General features: G+C 53.7%; 3 protein-coding genes across 5 annotated transcripts; all 3 read left to right on the plus strand.

Annotated features, from left to right (window-relative positions):
* Positions 1 to 600: 600 nt before the first annotated feature.
* Positions 601 to 4,987, plus strand: DAXX (death domain associated protein). Of its 3 annotated transcripts, none has more exons than XM_082663973.1 (8): positions 601 to 678; positions 1,575 to 1,833; positions 1,988 to 2,819; positions 2,945 to 3,159; positions 3,319 to 3,541; positions 3,702 to 4,176; positions 4,336 to 4,546; positions 4,735 to 4,987. In XM_082663973.1, exons 2-8 carry the CDS (start codon positions 1,627 to 1,629, stop codon positions 4,792 to 4,794), a joined length of 2,223 nt encoding a protein of 740 aa, XP_082520099.1. In that variant the 5' UTR covers positions 601 to 678; positions 1,575 to 1,626; the 3' UTR covers positions 4,795 to 4,987. The 3 variants fall into 3 exon arrangements, with proteins under 3 accessions (XP_082520099.1, XP_082520100.1, XP_082520101.1); XM_082663974.1 differs by having other exon boundaries at positions 602 to 678; positions 1,578 to 1,833; XM_082663975.1 differs by lacking the exon at positions 601 to 678 and having other exon boundaries at positions 932 to 1,833.
* A 1,456-nt stretch (positions 4,988 to 6,443) lies between these two features.
* ZBTB22 (zinc finger and BTB domain containing 22) lies at positions 6,444 to 8,941 on the plus strand. The gene has a single exon (XM_082664047.1). The coding sequence runs from the start codon at positions 6,459 to 6,461 to the stop codon at positions 8,367 to 8,369; it is 1,911 nt and encodes a 636-aa protein (XP_082520173.1). The 5' UTR covers positions 6,444 to 6,458; the 3' UTR covers positions 8,370 to 8,941.
* A 252-nt stretch (positions 8,942 to 9,193) lies between these two features.
* TAPBP (TAP binding protein) lies at positions 9,194 to 19,796 on the plus strand. Its single transcript, XM_082664081.1, has 8 exons — positions 9,194 to 9,381; positions 9,514 to 9,684; positions 9,918 to 10,178; positions 16,496 to 16,894; positions 17,297 to 17,638; positions 17,729 to 17,818; positions 17,952 to 17,989; positions 18,681 to 19,796. Exons 1-8 carry the CDS (start codon positions 9,345 to 9,347, stop codon positions 18,690 to 18,692), a joined length of 1,350 nt encoding a protein of 449 aa, XP_082520207.1. The 5' UTR covers positions 9,194 to 9,344; the 3' UTR covers positions 18,693 to 19,796.
* The last annotated feature ends 94 nt before the right edge of the window (positions 19,797 to 19,890 follow it).

A 19,890-nucleotide genomic window follows, 5' to 3' on the forward strand; every position in this document is an offset into this window, starting at 1 on the left:
AATGACAGGCACATTCGATTAAGCCGTGGAAACTGGTACCTGGCAGGTAGGAAAGCAGCGCCAGAAGGCTTGTCAATAGCCCAGTGGATGGAAAAGGTTTTATTTCCCTCTTAAGAGATTCCCGCCCTTCCGTGCACCCTTGTGCAGCCTTGGAGGGCCGATTCCTCAGCTGCCCTGTTCCGTTCCCCCCTCCCCTGCTTGGACAGGTGGCTCAGTCCTCCCGGCACGCAACTCGCCGGCAGCTGGGCCAGGATGCGGGAAGTTTCTGATTGGCGGAGTGGCAGAAGCACCGGGTGAAAAGAGCTCCACTGGCGGCGCGCCCCAATCCGGGCGTAGCCAGCGCCGTACGGCAAAATGGCGTCCTCCAAGCATTTGGGACGCCCGGATGGGACAATTCCGTCCCCTGCAGGTCAGGGGGAAGGGAGCCGCAGACTATGTGGGCGGCATTAGAAGCCCTCGCGGGGCGGGTCCACCGTCACTTCCGGCCACCGGGGGCGGGGGGGGGGGGGGGACTGGATTCCGTACGACAATATGGCCGCACCTAGGTGCCTGTAGCCGGAAACTCCGCGGCTTCCGGTCCGGAGTAGGGCCTGCGGTGGGAGGGGGAAGGAAGACGGAGGGAACCGTGCGAGGTTCTGAGATCAGCGGCGAGGGTCTTCTCGAGAGACTGTTTCTGAGGTGGGGGCCGGACGGTGCGAGGAGCGAAGGCGGGGGCGGGAATGTCGAGGGACAGGTACTGGGGGGTTCCGGGCGCTGAGTCTGAGGGGCAAGCTGTGGTACCTTCCTTCCTATCCCTGAAGGGGAGTGGGGCGGCCGGGGGCTGAACTGGGGGAGGGGTACTTGGCGGGAAGCTCATCTAGGGGAAGGACCGGACTCAGGGCTGGAATCTGAGTGGAAGCAGGAGAGCCCAGTGTGGGGCTCACTATCGGTTACAGGTCCCAGAAAGAGAATGGGGAAAATTAGGGTGGGGTGAGAGGGAGGGGGACTTGAGGTGAAATATCTCCAACCTAACGCCCCGGTTTGAGGAGAGCCATCAGAGAGTGGAATATGGAGATAATTTAAGTAGGAGAAAGGGGGATGGATTGTTGGGAGGGAACCTTCTTCGCCTCAGAGAGTCTCGGAGTTGGAGTGAACCTTCAGGATGGAGTGAGGGTGTGGATTTGATGTGTGTGAGAACGAAAGGGGAAAACACCTGAGGTGGTGCCAGCGGGGGTGTGGTATCTGTTCGAGGGGATGTCAAGGAAATCTGGAGTGCAATGTGAGAGGTCGTCCAGGGGTTGAGAGGAAGAATCAACTTGCCAACTATGAGAAATAGTGGGGAAATGCAACTGAAAGACCGGATATCGACGTGAGGGGTGGAGCTGGGGGTGGGACTTAAGGTTTTCTGATGGTTTGGGGCTCCCATAGTAAAGGGCCCAAAAAACATATGGTACTAATGGTTGCTGAAGATAGGCAGTGAGGACACTGTTGGGCATGGCTGGGTGTTTTGAAACCCAAGAAGACTGAAAAATGTGTGAGATGAAGGGATGGGGCTATGCTGGAGGGGCTCTGTCTGAGGCCCCATCCCCTTCCAGCAGGAATTACGAAATCCCCAACACTTCCTCCCTCCGGGGGATTTGATCCCCCATGGCCACCGCTAACAGCATCATCGTGCTGGATGATGATGATGAAGATGAAGCAGCTGCTCTGCCAGGGCCCTCCCACCCATCCCCCAATCCGGCCTCACCCAGGGCAGAAGCCCCTGGCTCCTCTCAGCCCCATGGGGCTGGAGGAAGCAGTAGTTCGGGCGGCAAGAAATGCTACAAGTTGGAGAATGAGAAGCTGTTTGAAGAGGTGAGCTTTAGGGGAGAAGATTCTCGTACCCCAGGGAGGGGGATGGCTGACTGGCTCTCCTGTCCTTTCTTCCCCACTAACCCCACCTCACCTTCTTTCTCTCAATCCCATCCCTTGTCTCTTTCCCCCTCCCTTTTTCTCCTGAACCTTCCAGTTCCTTGAACTGTGTAAGACGCAGACGGCGGACCACCCTGAGGTGGTCCCGTTCCTCTATAACCGGCAGCAGCGGGCCCACTCTCTGTTTTTGGCCTCGGCGGAGTTCTGCAACATCCTCTCTCGGGTCCTCTCTCGGGCCCAGAGCCGGCCAGCTAAGCTCTATGTCTACATTAATGAGCTCTGCACTGTTCTCAAGGCCCACTCAGCCAAGAAGAAGCTGAACCTGGCCCCTGCTGCCACCACCTCTAGTGAGCCCTCTGGGAATAACCCTCCCGCAGACCCCTCCTTGGACCCCACAAGTGCTGAGACCACTGCCTCTGAGGCCCCAAGGACCCATGGTTCCCGGCGGCAGATCCAGCGCTTGGAGCAGCTGCTGGCACTCTACGTGGCAGAGATCCGGCGGCTGCAGGAAAAGGAGTTGGATCTCTCAGAATTGGATGACCCAGACTCCACTTACCTGCAGGAGGCGAGGTTGAAGCGTAAGCTGATCCGCCTCTTTGGGCGGCTGTGTGAGCTGAAAGACTGCTCTTCACTGACAGGCCGGGTCATAGAGCAGCGCATCCCCTACCGTGGTACCCGCTACCCAGAGGTCAACAGGCGCATTGAGCGGCTCATCAACAAGCCAGGGCCTGATACCTTCCCTGACTATGGAGACGTACTGCGGGCTGTAGAGAAGGCAGCTGCTCGGCACAGCCTTGGCCTCCCCCGACAGCAGCTTCAGCTCATGGCTCAGGATGCCTTCCGAGATGTGGGCATCAGGTTACAGGAGCGTCGCCACCTTGATCTCATCTACAACTTTGGCTGTCACCTCACAGATGACTATAGGCCAGGTAGGCATTAGTGAGATGCTCCTTGGTAACCCTCATTCGTCAGGTGTGTGGTGGAGGGGGTGTCTCTCTAGTCCCTTCTTCTAGGGTTCTGGGTGAGTACACTGACTTTATATCTTCCCACATAGGCATTGATCCCGCACTGTCAGATCCTGCCCTGGCTCGGCACCTGCGGGAGAACCGGAGCTTGGCTATGAGACGGCTGGATGAGGTCATCTCCAAGTATGCAATGATGCAAGACAAGAGCGAGGAGGGCGAGAGACAGAAGAGAAGAGCGCGGCTCCCCCAAGCCACCCCTTCCCACTCTGCAGACCCCTCCAAAGCCTCCTTGGATTCTGGTGAGGTATGGAAGGGAATACACCCTTCAGAGAGACCTTGTCCTTCCACTGTACTGGCCAGGAGGGAGTACGTGGTGACTGATCATGGCGTGTGCAGAAGGAATGCAAGAAGCAGCCCCTCTGGGGCAAGGGATTCCATAGAGAAACTCCTTTGTCCCCTGCAGGGCCCTAGTGGGATGGCATCCCAGGAGTGCCCTACCACCTCCAAGGCTGAGACCGATGATGAAGATGAGGAAAGTGATGAGGAGGAGGAGGAAGAGGAGGGAGAGGAAGATGAGGAGGAAGACGAGGAGGCCACAGATTCCGAAGAAGAGGAGGATCTGGAACAGATGCAGGAAGGTCAGGGGGACGATGAAGAGGAGGAGGAGGAGGAGGATGAGGAAGCAGGTATGTCAAGGAAACAGTATTCTTGTCGGTTCCCTCTACTCTGTTGGGCATGAGCCCCGTTTGAGATCCTTCCCTTCTTCCTCTTACTCCTAGTGTCCTCTCAGCAGTTTTCTTTCCCCTAGTTCTTTTGCTACCCCTCCCCTCTTTTCTTCTTTTCCAGGGAAGGATGGAGATAAGAGCCCCATGTCCCCACTACAGATCTCCACTGAAAAGAACCTGGAACCTCGCAAAGGGATCAGCGGGTCGTTGGGGGAGCAGCAAAACAAAGGACTCACAGTGTCACCATCTTCACTGGCAGAAGAGCCCCCGGCCCCCTCCAGCGTAGTTGCTGAAAGCAGTGGAGAGCACCTCGAGGAGTTGCCCCTGGAGGAGGAGAGCCCTATGTCTCAGCTCTTTGAGCTAGAGATTGAAGCCTTGCCCCTGGATACTACTCCTTCCCCTGAGGAGAGGGACGTTTCCTCTTCCAGGAAGCAATCAGAAGACCCTCTCACCACTGTCTTGGAGAATGGAGCAGCCATGGTCACCTCCACTTCCTTCAACGGAGGCGTCTCTCCTCACACCTGGGGAGATTCCAGTCCTCCCCACAAGAAATCTCGGAAGGAGAAGCAAACAGAAGCCGGGCCATTAGGAAAGAGGTAACAGCAATAAGGAGGAGAAAGAGGGAAGCCAAGGAGGGACTGCGGGGGCTTTCTGAGAGGAATACTGTGGAACGGAGTCTGCGAGGAGAAACTGGAGCTCCCCCTCCATCCTCAGTCTCCACATACCCTTCCACCCACATATGTTTCTGTCTCTAGCTATGTGGAAAGGCAAAGGGCAGTGCATGAGAAGACACATACTCTGCCCAGCCCGCCTTCCCCCTTGGCTTCCATGGCTCCAGTTGCCGATTCCTCCACAAGGGTGGATTCTCCTAGCCACGGCCTGGTGACCAGCTCCCTCTGTAGCCCATTTCCAGCCCGGTTGTTCGACACCCCACAATCACAACCCTCCAGACCTGGTACTTTTAAGGTAAGAGGGGGAGGCTGTGTTTCCTGACTTCATTCTCTTTCATTGTTCAGTTTGGGGTATTCTGTCTGCTGCACTCATCACCTCCTCTCTCTTCCCACCCCAGTTTTTGATCTCTGATAAGTCCTTCCCTTGGCTTCTCGTCCGCTGTGTTCCAGACCTCTCTGACTCTGTCTCTCACTCCCCTGCAGATGAGTGTGGCCACACAGTGCGATCCAGAGGAGATCATCGTGCTCTCAGACTCTGATTAACTGCCTCCCCCTCCTCCCTGCCTCCAAAATGTTTTGGGATAGTATTTGGAGGACGGTGGGAACCAGACGACTGAGGAAGGGATGGACTGAGCTAATCGCCTTTTGGTGGTTTCTTTAAAAAAAAAAAAAAAAAAAGCTTAAGTTTTACACAGAAACATTAATAAACAATAAAGTTCTTTTCTTATTGTATTCCTGTCTTTTCCTTGTCCTGCTCTCACCAGCTGGTGATTGGCATGAGCTGTTCTCTGGCTCAGGGTTAGCCGTTCCCCCGGGATAGCCCTGGATCTGCCCTTTCCAGCTGCCTTCAGCACGCCTCTCGCGGAGTTTTTCTCGCCCTCAGGCCTTCTCCTTGCTCTCTGCCAGGCGCTGAAAAAATGTACTTCAGCCTCGTGAACGCGCTTTACTTTCTCACTTCGAGCGGTAGCAGTAAAAAGGCCAATCACGGGCCGACTCAAGGTTATTTAGCCAATCCAGGCCCGGAGGTAGGGGGCGGGGTTTCAGGGGGACTGTCAGAAGCTGGGAGACCGGGGCGATTAGATCCCGCAAACCCGCTAATGGCCACAGCTCAGGGGCGGAGCCCAGGCAGCGACGGCCTAGACCCATCGCCAATGGGAAGAGGCAGGCTTACCGAATTAAAGGGGAATGAGAACTTCGGCCGAACCGAGTCCTGCGTCCTCAGCGGCGGAAAGAGACCTGGTACCCTTAAGGTGGAAGGAAGAAGCTGTTCTTTAAAGGAGAAGTGGCCGAGTCGGCCGAGTATTGCCCAGCGGGTCGGGCGGGGTTCCCGCCTGTGCCTTTAAAGCCTGAGGGGCGGGAGGCGGAGCGGAGGCGGAGGGCGGAGGGAGTCGGCGCAAGATGGCGGCGGGAGGGGCCCAGGCTGCGGCTCTGGCCGCCGAGTGAGGGGCGGGGGGGCCCGGGGGCGCGCGGCCCGGTAAGCGGGGACGCGCGGGGTTGGGGGGCGCCTTCCGGGTGGGAGAGGAGGTCGAAGTAGCGCTTGGGGCGGAGCAGAAGGGGGCGGGGTCCGATGTGGGCGGGGGTAGATAAGGGGCGGAGCCCAAAAAGCCATGGGCGGGTCTTGAGGTGGGCGGGGCCTAAATGGGCGGGGTTGGGGATAACTGGGGGCAAGGTGCGTGGCCTGCGAGAGAGCCGTGGGGTGGGGGGGGCACGGCCTAAAGGGAAGTGGAGAGAGGGGTGGTTTTCAACACCAGAGCCAACCTGCCCCCCTCCCAAGAAAAGGGTACAAAACCCCAGAAAGGTAAATTTTGGAAAGTCAGGTTCTCAGGCAAATGGGAATTTCTGAGGGGAGGCACCCCACTCCCCAAGAGCACCTTATTTCTGTAACGTCCAAGGAAAGATCACTGGATTTGGAGTTAGGACACCTGCATTTGTGGGTGCTGCCACTTAATGGTGTAACCTTGGATAATCTCTTAATCTTTCTGAGCCTCAGTTTCCTCATCTGTCAAATGGAGTTGAAAGGAATACCTACCTTATAGTGTCACTGTGGGGAGTTACTCAGATAATGTGTGAACATGTTTTTAAACTGTAAAGGGCTGTGTCATTATGGGTTGTTATCATTCTTCTCTCTTTCTTTCCAGAGACCCCCCCGGCCGCCCTCCTCCTTCCCTTGTTCCTGTGGCTGGGGGGGTACCCCTTCCCTCCACACCATGGAGCCATCTCCCCTGTCTCCCAGCGGGGCAGCACTCCCCCTGCCTCTATCGCTGGCCCCACCACCACTGCCCCTGCCTGCAGCGGCAGTAGTGCACGTGTCCTTCCCCGAGGTGACCAGTGCCCTCTTGGAGTCTCTCAATCAGCAGCGGCTGCAGGGCCAGCTCTGTGATGTGTCCATCCGAGTGCAGGGACGGGAGTTCAGGGCTCATCGTGCTGTCCTGGCTGCCTCTTCCCCTTACTTCCACGACCAGGTCCTACTCAAGGGCATGACCTCCATCTCGCTGCCTAGCGTCATGGACCCAGGCGCCTTCGAGACTGTCTTGGCTTCAGCTTATACTGGTCGCCTCAGCATGGCCGCTGCTGACATTGTCAACTTCCTCACAGTGGGGTCTGTGCTCCAAATGTGGCACATCGTGGATAAGTGCACTGAACTCCTCCGAGAGGGCCGGGCCGCAGCCACCACCACCACCATCACCACTGCTGCAGCCACATCGGTCACTGTCCCTGGTGCTGGGGTCACCTCAGGGAGTGGGGGCACCGTGGCCCCTGCCACTGTGGGATCCGTACGCTTCCATGCCTCCAGCCGGGCCAGTGAGAATCAGTCCCCCAGCAGCAGCAACTATTTCAGCCCTCGGGAGTCCACTGATTTCTCATCTTCCTCCCAGGAGGCTTTTGCAGCTTCTGCAGTGGGCAGTAGGGAGCGTCAAAGAGGTGGCCCTGTATTCCCCGCCCCTGTGGTTGGCAGTGGGGGGGCTACCTCTGGGAAGCTGCTGCTGGAGGCAGATGAGCTGTGTGATGACGGTGGGGATGGGAGGGGTGCAGTGGTCCCTGGGGCTGGGCTCCGCCGGCCCACCTACGCACCCCCCAGCATTGTGCCGCAGAAACACTGGGTATATGTGAAACGGGGTGGAAACTGCCCAGCACCAGCGCCCCTCGTTCCCCAAGACCCAGACCTGGAAGAGGATGAGGAGGAGGAAGACTTGGTGTTGACCTGTGAGGATGATGAAGATGAAGAGCTGGGGGGTGGCTCCGGGGTGCCACCAGGGGGAGGATCTGAGGCTACCCTTAGCATAAGTGACGTCCGGACCCTGTCTGAGCCTCCAGACAAGGGAGAGGAGCAGGTCAATTTCTGTGAGTCCTCCAATGACTTTGGCCCCTATGAAGGTGGGGGTCCTGGGGCAGGGCTTGATGATTCAGGGGGACCAACCCCTTCCTCCTATGCTCCCTCCCATCCTTCGAGGCCCCTGCTTCCACTGGACATGCAAGGCAACCAGATCCTGGTCTTCCCATCCTCTTCATCCTCCTCCTCCTCCTCACAGGCTCCAGGCCAGCCACCAGGGAACCAAGCTGAACATGGGGCAGTGACCCTGGGGAGCACATCGGCAGGGGCCCTGGGCATGCCGGGTGGCACCGGCGGGACTCCTGGAGGGACAGGCAGTGGGGATGGAAATAAGATCTTTCTGTGCCACTGCGGAAAGGCCTTCTCCCACAAGAGCATGCGAGATCGCCATGTGAACATGCACCTCAACCTGCGGCCCTTTGATTGCCCCGTGTGCAACAAAAAGTTCAAGATGAAGCATCACCTGACAGAGCACATGAAGACACACACAGGCCTCAAGCCCTACGAGTGCGGCGTCTGCGCCAAGAAGTTCATGTGGCGAGACAGTTTCATGCGCCATCGGGGACATTGTGAGCGCCGGCACCGCCTAGGCGGCGGGGGCGGGGCCGGACCCGGACCCGGGGTGACCACCGGGCCAGCCTTGCAGCCCAGGAGAGAGTCCCCCGGCGGCGGGGGCAGCGGCGACGAGGCGAGTGGGGCCACGCCCCCGTCCAGTCGACGGGTCTGGTCCCCGCCCAGCGTCCACAAGGTGGAGATGGGCTTCAGTGGGGGCGGAGGAGCAAACTGAAGAGGCGAGCTACTGGGGGTAGCTTTCCGGGAAGAGGGATTAGGGATCACTAGCCAGGGGCGCTGTGGCCCGTAGGTGATCTCCCAACACACTTACTGTCTTCCTATCTCTATGGACTTGTATATATTCTGGAGAGGGAACCGCCTCGCACCATGGGCCACCCCTTTCTACTCCTCAGCCCCTCCTCCCTAAAGTATCACCGGAACTCAGCCCTTCCTTCCCTTCAGATGGGTACACTGAAGCCCCAGCTCCCGAGTAGGGTGCAAGTGGTGGGGGGGAGGGAGGGAGAGGGGACTTGTTGAGCATCCTGGAGTCGCTGGGTCGAGGGTCAGGTGGTTGTAGTCTGTACCTGAAGTCTGTGTTTGCGTAGTTGTGGGGACCAGGACTTTGAGCCCCACCCTTGTCCTAGAACATACCCTGCCCCCCAAAAGGATGTGCCCCTTATTTCTACCCTAATCCCTCTTCCTCCACCTTGGGGGTCCCCCACCTCCATTCTCACTGGGGAGTGGGGGAGTGGAGACAAGGAGTAAGTCGTAGGAGTACAAGGGTTTTATTTTAAATCTTATTTTTTTTAAACGGTGATTAAAATATTTATTGGTCATTTCATTTGCCTTCCCGACAACCCCTATGTGTTTGCTGGGGACCTGGCCCAGGTCGGGGAAGGTGGAGTAAGGGTTCTCAGGGAAGTGGATTCGGGGTTGGGGTGGACAGGAGGGGGTGCCTCTGGTGTGGGAAGGCTCCCGGACTCTGTGGTGCTGGGTGGTTCAGGAGGGCTGGGCGGGGCTGAGTTCCCCAGATCAGAACTGGAGAGGATGTTCCGGGATCCCAGCCGGCGGAGGAAGCACCTGCCTCCCCCGAGCCCTCCCCTAGCCGGAGCGGAGATTTCCTCCGCCCCTCCTGCCGGCCTTTGGAGGAAAGTGAAAGTGAAAGTTAAAGGGGGAAAGCCGGCTTCGGAGCTGAGAAGATCGCGGCGCCATGAAGCCTCTGTCCCTGCTCCTCGCTGTGGCTCTGGGTGAGCGAACCCCGCGACTCTTAGCCTAGGGAAGAGGTGGGAGGTGACTGCCACCACGTCTGGGGGTGGGGTGGAGGAGGTCGGGTCACCTGACGTTGGGGCCGTCCCCTCACTCGCGCCCATACCCCCCAGGCACGGCGACCGTCGTCTCGGCGGGACCCGCAGTGATAGAGTGCTGGTTCGTGGAGGATGCGGGCGGGGGCCGGTTGTCCAAGAAACCCTCTGCACTGCTGCTGCGCCAGAGCTCGGAGAGCCCACCTCCCCGGCCGGACCTCGACCCAGAGCGCTACCTCAAAGTGCATGGTGAGTCATGCTGGACTCGCTCCCAACTCTGTCGCCTCCACCGAACCCCCCTGCTCTTTAGGTCTCACAGTGACCTCGGGCCTCAGTTTCCCCCTCTGTAAAATGAAACTGGATCACTTTTAAATCTCTCGCTACCGGGTAGTCTGTACCTTTAAAATTCCCTGGACGCTGCTCTCCCCTCCCCTTTCCTGGCGGAGATTCTACTGCAGCAACTTCTCTCTCTGTGCTCACAGACCCCGCGGGCACCCTCCTGGCCGCCTTCAGGCGATACCCGCAGGACGCCCCCGCGCCACGCTGCGAAATGAGCCACTACGTCCCGCTTCCTGCCTCGGCGATCTGGCTCAGCGGCTTGACCCCGGAGCAGAGCTGCCCGCGGGCCCTGGATGGGAGGTGGCTCATGGTCAGCATGTCCAGCCCGGTCCTCAGCCTCTCCAGCCTCCTTCGACCACAGTCCGAGCCTCAGCCGGAGCCTGCTCTCATCACCATGGCAACAGGTAGCTACCGAGGGGAAGTAGAGATAAACGGGTAGATTCTAAGGGTCCAGATCAGCCGTTAACTCGCTATGTGGACTTGAGCGAGTCATTTCCCTAGTCGGGTCTCAGTTTCTTTATTTATAAATCGAGGCAGTTCAGCTGAAGTTAAGATGTCTCTACCGGTTCTTCTAGTCCCAGCCTAGTTTAAACAAAAGTGCGGTTTGGGGCGGGGCTTTGGAGCCAGGCGGGGGTTCCTGACACCCGACCTTAAGAAACTCGCTAGGCGACAGAGTTGGGAGGGTCTCAGAAACAGGAACTTTTGCACCTTTCCTCCTAGATCTTGCTAGGCTCCCCCACATTTGCGGTTCACCCAGTTTAAAAAAACAGCCTTCGCGCCCCACCCGCGCCCACATCCGGCACTGCGGCAACCAGCAAAGCGCAGGCTCTTGAGCTCTAGCGCGTCGACCTCCCTTGACAGACCCTTCCCTATGGCGCGTGATGATGCCCTGACTCTGTGGTCACCGAATGGTGGGCTTGAGTGCGTGGAAGGGAAGCGGCAGATCTAATGGTTCCCGCTGCAAGGGCCACTTACTGCATTGTGTGACGCAGTTTGAGGCCCAGGGGTCGGGCACCTTGCTGGGCTGGGGCGCAGGGAGGGAGTGGGCCGATAAAGCAAGAATGGGGAAGATATGACCGGGATTTGGGATTTCTCGGAGGTCTTCTCGAGAGGGTAGGTAGGATATTAACAGAGTCCTCGGCTTCCTTCAGTCTTGTGCGATTTTATGGAAACAATACAGCCTGACCGGCTGGTCAACCCCAGCCGAGCCCTACACCCTCCCTTCCCCAGTACCTTCTCCCTGCCACCCTCATCACTGAGAGAGAATCACCCACGGGGCTCAGCACCCACCCTGAAACCCTCACATCTGCCTACACCTCCATTCTTAGTCCCCAGACCTCGCTGTGGGCAGGGGCAGAGGCAAACTGCTCCTTGTGGGGACAGTAGCTCTCTCTAGTGGGTAGGAATATTTCCCAGGCTGTTGGCTTCACAAGGTGGGGTGAGAATGTCCTTTTCTCTCTGAATATGCTTTTCCAACTGTAAAATGTGGATGGTTATTTCCCATCTGCCTTCCCATTGTTGTAAAAATCAAGCGAGACACTTTGTTAATTTATTCACTGATTAAATATTTATTATCACCAAGAATAAATTAGGGCCCAGTAGTTCTCAGTCCAGGCTGCAAATAAGAATCCTTTTGGAGGTTATACTGAAATCTGAGTTTTATTCCAGATGAATTAAATCAGAACCTCTGGGTGGCCTTGGTTACTTTTAAGGGTCACAAAGGTGATCGGATGTAGAGTCTACTCTCAGGAAGGTTCCCATCAGATTTGTCTTGGGTAATTGTAGAGTAGAAAGTGACTTGGACCATAAAAGAAGTGCAGATAGGGAGCCATGGGTGTGTGCCCAGGAGAGAAAATTATTGCATCTCACCCACCACCAGGGGTGAAAACTAGTTGCTGTGTTCAGCCCTCCTTTTCAAGCATTCCTACTTGATTAGGGATTTAAGAATGTGAAAGTTGTTGTTTCAATGTAAAGTTAAAAATGAACTCTTTCCAGGGTCACAGATCATCAGTAATTTTGCTAGTATGCATTTATACTTCATTTCTTACCAAATTAGTTGTCAAATACTCTAAAATGTTTCTTGAGAAATATACTTTTGTAATATACTTGTGTGTATAGTATTTAATTCTCATCGTTCTTTTAAAATTGTTATAGAAAGTTTCAATAACACACTAAAGTAGAGAACAGTAAAATGAACCCACCATATACCCATTATCTACTTGTATAGTTATTACATTTTACCAAATTGTTTTACCTATCCTCCCCCAAACTTCTGTTCTTTTTTGGAAGTATTTTTAAGTATATCCCATCGTATTATTTTACTCATAAGTACTTCAGTAAGCATCTCTATCATATAAGGACTTTAACAACCCCCCCCACACAATAGCATTATCATACCTAACAAAACAAACAATAATTCCTTAGTATCATTTAACTCCTGGCTCATATTAAATTTCTCCCGATTGTCTCAATGATGTTATTTTACAGTCTGTTTGCTTCAGTCAGGATAAAAAAGAGGTCTATATATTCTATTTGGTTGTTGCAGCTGCTTGGGCTGCCAAAACAAAATATCATAAACCAGGGGGCTTAAACAACAGGAATTTATTTTCTCAGTTTTGGAGGCTAGAAGTCCAAGATCAAGTCCAAGATCAAGGTGCTAGCAGGGCTGTTGTCTGGTGAGAACTCTCCCCTTGTGGTTACAGATGGCTGCCTTCTGGCTGTGTCCCCACGTGGAGGGGAGAGAGAGAGCTGCGGTGTTTCTTCCTCTTCTTATAAGGGCACCAGCTCTATCAGGTTAGGGCCTACCTTTATGACCTCATTAACTTTATCACCTCCTCCTAGTCCCTATCTCCAAATACAGCCACATTGTGGGTTAAGGCTTCAACATTTGAATTGGGGGGGTTGGGGGAGGGAGAACCACAGACATTCAGTCTATAACAGTTTTGTCTCTCTTTTTTAAAAAATTTATTTATTTTTGGTTGCCTTGGGTCTTCGTTGCTGCATGCGGGCTTTCTCTAGTTGCAGTGAGTGGGGGCTACTCTTCATTGCGGTGTGCGGGCTTCTCGTTGCGGTGGCTTCTCTTGTGGAGCATGGGCTCTAGGCACGCGGGCTTCAGTAGTTGTGGCTCACGGTCTCTAGAGTGCAGGTTCAGTAGTTGTGGCACATGGGCTTAGTTGCTCCGTGGCATGTGGGATCTTCCTGGACCAGGGATCGAATCCTTGTCCCCTGAATTGACAGGCGAATTCTTAACCACTGCGCCACCAGGGAGGTCCCAGTTTTGTCTCTTAAGTCTCTTTTATTTGTAATTGCCCCACCCCTTTAAATGCTATTGATTTGTCATTTGTTCTGTAGAAGTTCCCACATTCTATATTTGGCCAATTGTTTCCTCATCCTGTCATTTCCTTTGTTCCTTTTCCCTCCATATTTCCTATAAATTGGTAGTTAGAACTAGAGGCTTGATTAGATTTGGGTTTAAATTTTTTCAGTTATATATATATATATATAGTACGCGGGCCTCTCACTGCTGTGGCCTCTCCCGTTGCGGAGCACAGGCTCCAGATGCGCAGGCTCAGTGGCCATGGCTCACGGGCCCAGCCACTCCGCGGCATGTGGGATCTTCCCGGACCGGGGCACGAATCCATGTCCCCTGCATCAGCAGGTGGACTCTCAATCACTGCGCCACCAGGGAAGCCCCAGTAATATTTTATAATAGTTTTTACCATTCACTTTTTAACAGAAAAGCATAAGCCTATATAATACAAGCTGCAAAACAGGTAGAAATTTCCTTACCAACAGGTTCTGGCCCTGTTGTGTTTACATTTGTATTTTTACAGAGTCCAGGTTGTGGGATGCAGGTCTAAAATTGCTTCATAATCCCATATTAAAGAGCACTGTTAGCTTAAGGTTGAACTGTAAAACCTTTAGGTTTTGTTTATTAATCCTACAGATTGATTCTTACAATGCAAAAATGTATTTTTGGATTTTAATAAACTAAATGAAATTGCTTACTTTTTTTTACTCTATTGAACAAAAACAATCCCATGAAGTTCAGAGAAGTTTAACCTTATAGGCCTTAGAAGCTAGGATTGAAAATTACACAAAAAAAGGGGGGGCTTCCCCGGTGGCGCAGTGGTTGAGAGTCCGCCTGCCGATGCAGGGGACACGGGTTCGTGCCCCGGTCCGGGAGGATCCCACATGTGGAGTGGCTGGGCCGCTGAGCCTGCGCGTCCGGAGTCTGTGCTCCGCAATGGGAGAGGCCACAACAGTGAGAGGCCCGCATAACGCAAAAAAAAAAAAAAAAATAGGGAATTCCCTGTCAGTCTAGTGGTTAGGACTCTGCTCTTTCACTGTTGAGGGCCTGGAGTTCAATCTCTGGTTGGGGAGTTAAGATCCCGTAAGCCCCGTGGCATGGCCAAAAGAAGAAAAAAGAAAAAAAATGACATAAAAATAACCACAGAGGCTTCCCTGGTGGCGCAGTGGTTGAGAGTCCGCCTGCCGATGCAGGGGACACGGGTTCATGCCCCGGTCCGGGAAGATCCCACATGCCGCGGAGCGGCTAGGCCCGTGAGCCATGGCCGCTGAGCCTGCGCGTCCGGAGCCTGTGCTCTGCAACGGGAGAGGCCACAGCAGTGAGAGGCCCGCGTACCGCAAAAGAAAAAAAAAATAAAAAAATAACCACAAGAGAAAAAAATTACTTCTACCTGGAAGACCCAGACATTTCTGGCAGTGGAACAGATCTGAAGGACATGAAGTAGTTAGATGTTGGAGAAAATGGGGGAGGGACATTAGAAACCGAAGGAACCAAAGCAAAGAAAAGCCCAGTGACTAGAGTTTCTGCTGGTCTCAAGAAAGGGATTCTATGTGGCTGGTTCTTAGGGTGCAAGAGAAGTCTGGAAAGATGGGCTGGATTACCAAGTACTGTGAAAGCTGGAGTTTATAAATGATAGTGAACCATCAGGAGTTTTGTGTGTGTGTGTGTGTGTGTGTGTGTGTGTGTGTGTGTGCCATTTTTCCAAAAGCCTGTTATTTTACTTGATTCCTACAAAAGGTGGCAAGGATTAGATCATTGGACTAATGGGGAAAATAGAGATTAAGTCCTTTTCCCAAGATACCCAGCAAGTCCATCATGATGATGATGACAGTAATGAAAATAGTAACAGCTAAGCATTTTCTATATGCCAGCTCCTGTTCTAAGCACTTTATAGGCATAATCTTATTTATTCCTCTCAACAACCGTAAGAACTAGGTACTGATGTTATTCCCATGTCACAGATGAAGATATATGAGACACAGAGCAGTTAGGTAATTTGCCCAGGGACACACAACTTGTAAGAAGCAGGGCTAGGAATTGAACCCGGGCCATCTAGCTCCAGCGTGTGCCTTTAGTTGCTGGCTTCCTAGGTAGCTGGGATTTTTAAACAGGCAAGTGCCCAGATCAGATTTGTAGCCACGCTATTTGGTTTCAGTGTGGAGGATGAAATGAAAGGGAGAGAGATACTGATAGAGGATAGGGAGACCTGAGAGGAGGCTGTTGTAATTGTCCAAATGTATATTGATAAGAACTTGAGTAGGAAACATGTAAGATCTATTTGGGAGACAGAATTAGGGCCTGGTGGGGAGAGCACATAGCACATTATATTTGGCAATCTGTCTCCTACACAATTTGAAGGCAGGGGCTGCCTGTCTTGTTTACCACTCTCGTCAACCGTGAACATCCTAGGTGCTCAATAAATATTAGTTGAATGAATTAATTAGAAGAAGGAGTCTTAGGGACTCCAAATGCTTGCCTTTAGCGCCTGGGGGCTGGTGGTGATCATTGGTCAAGGCAGGTAAGATGGGCATTGGAGCCGAGTGGGGAAATGTTCTAGAGATGCTATTGAGTTGGGGCACGTTACATTTGTCTGGCAGATGGTTGGCTGTAATCACACCAAACACTTTTGTAGTCATACTGTGTTCCAGGCACTGTTCTAAGCAGCTTTCATATATAGATGTCTTTGTTATCCAGAATCAGGAACTGCATATGTCTGAGTAGCAGGTGTTAAATGATTTAACCTTCACTACAACCTCATGGGATAGGTACTATCATCATTATTATCCCTATTTAGGAGATTCAGAAAGTGAAGAGTAAAGTAACTGTTCCAAGGCCATATAAATAGCTGCAGAGTGGGGATTAACCAGGGCAGCCAGGCTCCAGGCACTCAACCAGCATATACTGCCTCAGTAGATCACAGATGTCTGTGTTCACGTCTAGTCTAGAGCCAGAACCTTCCAGAGTCAGTAAATACTCTGCATAGCACCATAGGGTTGACAGTCATGAATCATCACTTCTTCACCAGCAAACCAAGAAGGGCCTGGCTCTTCAAAGGTGGGCGTGGAGGCTGGTGGGCTGGTTCAGGTTGTGTCAGGGCACACTCAGATCCCGCTGACCCCAGAGCTGGTGCAGCACGGGCTGTGTGTTCCGAGCAGCCTTCAAGGGCTGTACCCACTCACTGCCTCTATTCACCGTGAGACCTCTCTGCTCACTCTGAGTCTCACTGGGTCCCGCCCAGTCCCAGGGCAAAGGGGATTTGCAGGGAGGGCTGGAAGATGGTGAGTGTCAGAAAGGAGGTGTCGTCAGAGGGGTGGGTAAATTAGAGTCGAGTCCCCCCCGTAACTCCATTTCTCTATTTTATTCTCTTTCTTCCTCTCCCCCTCCCCACCTTCCTCTCCTCATCTTCCTCAGCTGTGCTGACTGTCCTCACTCACACCCCCACCCCTCGCATCCGATTGGGACAAGATGCCCTGCTGGACCTGAGCTTCGCCTACTCGCCCCCCATCCCCAAGGCTGCTACCTCTCTGGCCCCAGGTCCCCCTCCCTTTGGGCTGGAATGGCGACGCCAGCACCTGGGTAAGGGGCACCTGATGCTGGCTGCAACTCCTGGGCTGAGTGGGCAAATGCCAGCTGCCCGAGAGGGGGCGGTGGCATTTGCTGCTTGGGATGATGAGGAGCCCTTGGGGCCGTGGACCGGAAATGGGACCTTCTGGCTGCCTGCAGTGCAGCCCTTCCAGGAGGGCACCTATCTGGCTACTGTACACCTGCCATACCTACAAGGGCAGACCACCCTGGAGCTTGCCGTACAGAGTGAGTGAGGGGACAGGGGTCTCTGTGGGTAGAGGGTGATCACTGGGATTATGGGGACACCATGATTGGGGAAGGATGGTGGAGAAAAGGGTGCTGGGTGAGTAGAGGGAGACAGATTGGGGGTCCCTGAGAGTCAGGGGGGCAATGGGTAGAGGGTCCCTGGGAATCTGAGCGGCTTTGGGATGAAGGTTCCCAAATCTGAGGGAGTAGGGGTCCCTGAGAATGGGGGCTTTGGCATGGAGATTCCTGTGAAACACCAATGGAGAGATGGCAGGTTCCCCATCCTGGGAGGAGAAAACCCGAACCCCTCAGTATTGGGGAAGCCAGAGGGCACACTGAGGGCCTCTGAGAGAGGACGGTGTAGATTGATTCCCTCATGCTGCTTTCTTACTCTCTCCCCAGAGCCCCCCAAGGTGACCCTGACACCAGCACCTCTTATATGGGCTGCCCCCAGGGAGGCACCCCCGGAGCTGCTCTGCCTCGTGTCCCACTTCTACCCCTCCGAGGGCCTGGAGGTGGAGTGGGAGCTCTGGGGCGGCCCAGAGGGTCGCTTTCAGAAGGCCGAGGGGCAGAGATGGCTCTCCGCCCTAAGCCATCACTCAGATGGCTCCGTGAGCCTCTCTGCACACCTGCAGCCACCCCCAGTCACCACCGGGCAGCATGGGGCACGCTATGCCTGTCGTGTCCACCACCCCAGCCTGCCCGCCTTGGGGCGCAGCGCCGAGGTAACCCTGCAGGTAGCTGGTAAGAGCCTGAAATATGGAGAAATGGGGAGGGGTGTGGGGAGAGGTGCCTGGGAATTTCAGACTCATTCTTGCTCCTTCTGCCTGCCAGGTCTCTCTGGGCCCTCTCTGGAGGATGGCGTAGGCCTCTTCCTGTCTGCCTTTCTCCTCCTTGGGCTCATCAACGTGCTGGGCTGGGCCGGTGAGTGTAAGTCCCACCCAGGCTGGGACCCTTGACTGGCAGACATTCTCTTCCTCCTCCCAGAAGAAGTCTGACACCCATCCCTCTGCCCTTCTACTGCCCCATCCCATCCCTTCTAAATTTCTCTCCACAGCTGCCTACCTGGGAACTTCCAAGGATTCAGTGGAAAAGGTAACAACACTCTACCTTCCTTTATTTTTCCCTTCTCATTTTATCCCCTCTGCCCAACTCCTCACCCAGGAGGGAGGCTGCTGGCTTGGTGGGCAGAACCCAGACTTGGAATTCACACAGACCTGCATTAAATCCTGCCATCTCAAACATGCTACACCTCAGTTTCCTTGGGTGTAGGGGGAAAAAAACTGCTTAGGCAGTGCTGTCCAATAGAATTATAATGCAAACCACATACGTAAATTTAAATATATAATCTAGGGACTGCTTTAAAAAGGTAAAGAGATATCTAATATATCCAAAATGTTATCGTGGCAACATGTCATCAGTATAAGAAATTATAGTGTTTTTTCCATTCTAAGTCCTCAAAAACAGGAGTTTATTTTAAACTGGCAGCACACCTGAATTTGGACTAGCCACATTTCAAATGCTCAACAGACACAAGTGGGTGGTGGCTACCCTTCCGGCCAGCAGAGCCTCAGAGGGCTCTTGGAATGATTAAAAGAGAAAGGGCATCTCCTCTGGAAGATGCAGGAGCAAAAGCACTTGGCACAGTGCCAGGCTTAAAACATAGAAAATGTTAGCCTCTATCATCTGCCATCCTCTGTGCCCATGATGTTCATTTGTCTCTGGATTGACCATGAGCACTTCACCCTGCCCCGAATTCCTCACCTCCTTTTTACTTCTCTTCCAGAAAACACAGTGAGGCCAACTCACCACCATCCTGGGGAAGCCACCATCATCTCTGGTCTGAGCCACTGTAGTAACTCCCCCAAATTGTATACCCTTGGTTCGTGCCCCCTCCAGTCTCTCTCCAGTGAGCAGCTGCTTTCTGAAAAGACAAAAGACATTCACCTTCTTAGGGCTCTAGAGCAGCAGTTATCAAAATTTTTGTTCTCAGGACCTCTTAAAAATTATCAAGGACCCTACAGAGCTTTTGCTTATGTGGGTTATAAACTATAGATATTTATTGTACTAGAACTTAAAACTGAGAACAATTTAATACACAGAAAGACACAAGCACACGTTCCATTAGCTGTGGGGACGATGTCAATACACGTCATGTAGCTTCAGGAAAACACTGTACGTTTTTTAGAGAATGAGAATGAAAAGGCAAATAACAGTTTGCGATTGTTATGAAAATAGCCCAAACTTCGCATACCCCCTGAAATAGTCTCAGGGACCTCTGGGACAGAAACGGGTGCTCGAGAGGCAAAATCCATTCTTCTTGTCCTGGCTTGTGTATCCCTGCGCTCCAGCCACTGCTTACCTCTTCAAGCCCGCCTCGTGCTCTCTCCGGCCCTCTTCTCAATGCTTATCACACCTACGGCTGATCCTTTTCTTCAATAGCCTCCCACCCTCCCTGGGTCCCAGAGCGCTGTTCCCTCTGCCTGGTCCATCCTCGCCCTTCCTGGGCTCCAGATCAGGTCAGCCTTGTCATTCCCTCAGATCGCCGCGTGTCCCTCTTGTGCGGTTCACCACGGTTGTATTTAAGTGATTGTGCGAGTCGTTGTTAAATGCTTGTTTCCCTGCCCGGACTGTCGTCTCCTCGAAGGCGAGGATGAGCCTGTCCGTCCCCTGGTGTATCCCCCGCGCCGGCACAGGGCCTGGCGCCCGCTGGAGGGCGCTCAATATAAGAAGTTAGTCTTTTTGCGTCCTAAGAATTCAAAAGCAGGTGTTGGATCAAATAACTATTGGAGGAAGGAAGCAGCGGCTCGGCTTAGGGACCTCCGAAGGTCAGGACGGTCGGCCAGACTGACGCGGGGAGCGGGTCTAATCGTATGGGAATAAACTTGTTCAGTGCTTCCAACGGGTGCCTTAGTTCTTCCCCAGGGATCCCCTTTGCAAGCGCGAGAACACTTCCAATCGCGTGTGGTTCCTTCCAACGACCCCGCCTCTCAAAT

The sequence above is a fragment of the Grampus griseus genome (genome assembly GCF_964374135.1).
Source record: "Grampus griseus genome assembly, chromosome: 10".
In the NCBI taxonomy this organism is placed as follows: domain Eukaryota; kingdom Metazoa; phylum Chordata; class Mammalia; order Artiodactyla; family Delphinidae; genus Grampus; species Grampus griseus.